At 45.5% G+C, this 5,114-nt stretch overlaps 1 protein-coding gene across 1 annotated transcript; it reads right to left on the bottom strand.

Moving 5' to 3' along the window:
* Nucleotides 1–656: 656 nt before the first annotated feature.
* On the bottom strand, nucleotides 657–4,664 carry LOC137593915 (ras association domain-containing protein 10-like). The gene has a single exon (XM_068313022.1). It carries the CDS (start codon nucleotides 4,378–4,380, stop codon nucleotides 2,857–2,859), a length of 1,524 nt encoding a protein of 507 aa, XP_068169123.1. The 5' UTR covers nucleotides 4,381–4,664; the 3' UTR covers nucleotides 657–2,856.
* Between the last annotated feature and the right edge of the window lie 450 nt (nucleotides 4,665–5,114).

Here is a 5,114-nt window from a genome sequence, read left to right as displayed (position 1 = left end):
AAAACTTTCCAGATAATCCTGCTGACAAGAAAACTGACAAACAAACCAGTGGAGGAGGACAACAACGTATGACATAACCACATGACAGCTTCAACAGTAAAATATGAACGTGTCTTTAGACCAGCAGGTGAACAGAGACAGACGGACTTTTCTCTGAATCGCCTGTAATCACAGTATTCACCACGAATTATAATCTGTTAGTGTTCAATGATTAAATGACCCCCCACCATCTGAAAGACGTGCTGTGGTGTCTTACATTCTTACAGCAGGGGGTCCTATAAGACCGATCAGTGAAACACAAACACACACACACACACATGTACCAGCACCATGCAAAATGCTTAACCCCAACTTGTTAGCCATGAGAGTTGCCCAATCTTCCTCAGAATTGGGTCAAATGAGATCTCACAGGATTGTAGTGAGAATAATTGTACATGACAAAAAAAGCAGCGTGTTCCTCTTCTAATACTGTATATAAAATCAAACTTTCAGGATCAAAACTTTTCAGCCTGGAGGTAAGAGAAATGTCCTTGTATCCAAAACCCCCCAAATGCAATATAAGCTATCATTGATGGAAGATGAGGGGAACTTTTTTTTTTTTTTTTTGTTCATCTCAGATATGTCACTCACAAAGAATAAAGCCACACAAGGCCAATAGGTTTTCTGTTTATTTCAACACTAACAGTTACGTATGATCATGTGCTGCCATGACGACAAACCACAGTGTCTCTTATCGGAGGCTCAGGGTTGTAGATCTAGAGAGAAGGTAAGAGCAGTATCAGTCTTTTTAGTCGTTACAAGAAATCTTAACATTTTACAGCAAAGTCGACACATGACATCACGACAGCCCAACACGTATGCAGAGCGATTAGGTGTGAAATGAGCTCAAAATAGTGCATTGTGGTCCGTCTGTTCTTTATTATCGATGCAGTTCCTGGAGGACGTTCCAGGAAACACAGCTAACACTGCTCTGCAGCAACTATTTCCAGGAGGGAAAGTTGACAGAGGCTTAAAATAATTCCCCCTGATGTCAGCGCTCACAGATCCAGGGACAGTGGGAATACTCAATGGGGTCATTTCTCCCAAAGGCATCTCAGCATCTGATCTTACAGGTGTTTTTACTCACATATGAGCTTAAATGTACAGGCCAGGCAAGACTCAGGGGTGCACCGTATTTGTTACAGTAGAAATATAAAGAAACGTATAGTCAAGGTGATGGGATGGCAAAAACCTGGAAAAATAAGTAATTTAGACAAATAGTTTATGATCTGAACCAGTAGATATTTAACACGGAGGCTCACGTTTATATGTGTTGTTTTTGTTGTTGTTGTTTTATTCATATATGTAGACATTTTTATCTATAGTTTCAAAGGAGAAAGATCCTTGAATAAAACGTGAACGTTTTCCTGTCAGCTCATTATTATTATAGTGAAATTAGTTGCTTTTAAAGATAAACTGCATCTGAGGAGCCAAGAAGATCATCTATACCTTCAGGGATTGCTTCTGCCTCAATTTTTTTGTCTTTTTTTTTGTTTTGTTATTTAAACGTCCATTTTCTCACTTATGTATCTGCTTGAACAAGCATTTTTGTTTCAGTTTCTCAAGAATTAATATTTTGATCTTGAAAATAAAATCAGGCACATATTTAGGGGTTATTAACCATGATTTTGTGCAATTTGCTGTATATGTAATTTTTAAAAAAATACCGGATGTAAAGCCATACATATGCAATTATGGTTATAGAACTAAGAAATTCAACTTGTTTTAGGTTTGATTGAACTGAACTGTTTTCGTGTAATCTGAGTTAAAAAAAATACTTGTCATTGCTTTGGTTCTGAACAGTTACGTCACCAGGAACAGCCCTCACTGAATCAACTTATTTCCTGCTTCAAACAAGTTCATCCAAGTTTTGGATCACATACAAAGTCAAAATATGAATTTGAGGAATCACAAGATGTGGAAGAACAAGTGAAAATTTGTCATCTTGAGGCTTCTTCACTTCTAAAAATATAACCCTCTGAAGTGTTTAAAGAAATCACTATGTGCTTGATTGAAATGCTCACAGCCCATGATCCATGTGGCACGTGATGAGGGATTGTCTTTATTCTGAGAAGCCAAACAGGTTGAGGATCAGTTTTTAAACAATGAAACATCACAATAGAGATGCAGAGACAAATAACAGGAATCAAATTTTCATGTTTAAATCCAACTTATCAAAGTCAACCAGTAGGAGCAGTATGAGGGTAACGCTGCTGCTAGTTATTGTTAAATAAGTCTTCTCATCCTTCAGAGACACTGAGGATCGTATCTAGTGATCTGCTCTACTCACCAGACAGGACAGGATCAGTGTCTCAATGTTCCCACTGGGTTTCACTGCACACGTGTAGCTGTCTCTGAACTGGGCATGAAGGTGCGCCTGATGATGACCTTTAGAATAAACTAACACTCAGCCTGACTTCCAAGTCACTCCAGCTAAAGGTCAGCGTTTCCTGACAAACACAAGCTGAGTTAACTCTTTGTAAACCCATGATCAAGTATACTTCGGTTTAGTTTCTGACTGAAGACTGCAGAATAGAAGTCTTTTACCGTAATACTAGTCTAGGTTATTTCTTCGATTAAAACTCCCAACATGAAGTCAAAGATCAGCGAAGGAGGAGCATGAGTTATCAACCCTCCTCAAGCAGGCTGTCTTTACTAGCTTATTGTGCAACTACATATAGAAATTATTGCTATAGAATTACATTGTCCAAAACGAGGTGCATTTTGGGTAGGCCAGACCATGTCCCAGTATTACCAACACTGATTCTCTTTCCCCTGAGGTTGTGGCTTTAAGTTGCATAAAAGTCCGACGTGTTTTTAAACCAGTGACTCACACACAGGTGTGTTGTCAGAGTCCTGGCTGTGCATGGAGCTCAGTCCCGTGTCCGAGTCCTCGTCGTTTGCTCTACAGGCCTTGGACAGACCTCTGGCCTGCTCCACCCAGCCACCGCTCTTCTCTGCTAAGGCTGGCTCAGCCTCAGAGCTCCCAGCTGCCAGCTCTCCTTTACCATCATCAACCACCATCAGTTTGTCATTCTGCTCTATCTCCATGGTCTCAACTTTAGCCAGTAGCTCCAGAAGTTCACCTTCCTTGGTCTCCCAGAGTGCCAGACTCAGGTCCAAGTCCCCCCTGATGGCATCCAGGTCTGTCTTCAGCCGCAGACCGATGTACAGACTGGTGTCCAGCTGCGTTTTGATCCTCTCCTCCTCCAGTGCCAGCTCGTTCTCGGACAAACTTTCCACATCTGGATCCATCCCTGGGGGGGCAGACGCGCCCAGTTCCATCTCAGCCGCCACGCTGTACACGTCCTTTGACGCCTCTGCTCCTCTCTCCTCCCGCCGGCGTTTCATCCACCTCCGGTTGAGCTCCTCCTGGATCTCCCCGGTGATGCTCTCCACCAGCGCCTCGCGTTCCGTCAGCTCCTCTTGAAGTCGCACCATCTCCTCGCAGCGGTGCGCGTACTCTTCGAACTGCTCCAGGGTTTCCGCTGAGCACAGGGCGTCCTGCCGCTTACAGTCTGAAGAACTGATGGCCTCGGAGGAGGCATCCACCATGTATGTGTCCTGCACATAGTTTACCCCGTGACGTTTTATGCGATCAAAGTGCACTTTGGCCTCGTACCGTTCGATCTCCCGGTCCAGCTCCTTGATCCTCTGGACCTGCTGGCGGATGGTGTGGTCCTGGGAGATCACCATGTGAACCAGGGTTTCCATCTTCTCCACAGAGCTCTTATCTCTAGAAATAGCCTGTTCTTTCTTTCTGTTCATCTTGTCCAACTTCCTGAAAGCCTTCCTGACTATGCGCCTCTGTTTCTCCTGGGACAGGTTTGCAGCAGCGTTCGCGGTTGTCCAGCACGTTTTCGCGGTGCCCTTGAGCACAACGCCCGGACTCTGGCCGCTCTCCCGGCTCTGGACGACCCGCGCCTCGGCGCTGCGGGGCCCGTTGTTGGGCAGAGAAGCCTCGTTCTTGACCAGGACGAAGCGGACGTTTTCTTGCTCGTCCCCCCAGGCGCTCCACAGCCGCAGGATTTTGGTCTTGTTCGGTAAAATCCTCTCGAACCCTCTCCATTTCTCCACCACGCAGTAGGACTGCGGGGATCCGGACAGCATCGCAGCCGAGGCGCCCTGCTGCAGGTTCTGGTCCTCCAGCAGGACTCTGACGACATCGGCGCAGGTGGTTCTCTTCGTCAGCCCCGAAACCAGCTTCTCCTCCCGGCAGACCCACACGGAGATCTTCCCCTCCTCCGCCTCCATCACAACTCTGGAAAGTTCTTTTTTATGTTTGTGGCAACAAAACAATAAGAAGAGTGGAACTAGTTGGTTAGATTTGAACTTAATCATATAATAGTTTAAAGAAACTTAAGCAAAACGTTCATCCAGTAAATCCTCTGCGCCCCCGTCGGTGTGTGTCCATGTCCATTCTCAGTGCGCGTTGATTGCCGTTTCTCTTTGTTGATGATGTTTCTTCGTGAAACTGGCATGAAGTCATATTCCTCCGGTGGTCCGGGCTGCCAGCCGGGGCCTCATCCCTCTCTCTCCCCGGCTGACGGAGCTCAGCCCTGCGCGCCTTACCGGACAGGAGAGGTGCGTCCGTCGGTCCGGACGGGCGGCTCTGCTGCTGCCGGGACGCAGCGTGGAGGTGGATAACAGCTGGGACACGCCTCTCTCTCTCTCTCTCTCTCTCTCTCTCTCTCTCTCTCTCTCTCTCTCTCTCTCTCTCTCTCTCTCTCTCTCTCTCTCTCTCTCACACACACACACACACACACACACACACACACACACACACACACACACACACACACCCATGCGCGCGTAATGGCAGGTTGGAGTGTAACAAACATGTAGTGTCTACAGCTGAGTTCGTTTCACATATTTAACTGTTTCATATTTTATCTGTGGGTTAACCTTAAATCTCAGGCTGAATGTCAACACGACTGAGGTATTTGTGCTTGAGAGTTTATTTATTATTCTTTAAAAAAAAAAAAAAAACTAGATAGAAGTCGCCAACAGGCAACAGTCAGTTCTTTTTAAAACATACACACACACTCACACACACGCACACACATTTTAATAGA

This window comes from Antennarius striatus, chromosome 4 (genome assembly GCF_040054535.1).
Source record: "Antennarius striatus isolate MH-2024 chromosome 4, ASM4005453v1, whole genome shotgun sequence".
Taxonomy (NCBI): domain Eukaryota; kingdom Metazoa; phylum Chordata; class Actinopteri; order Lophiiformes; family Antennariidae; genus Antennarius; species Antennarius striatus.
Note: the sequence above shows the minus strand (reverse complement) of the source record. Positions and strands in the feature narration are given on the sequence as shown.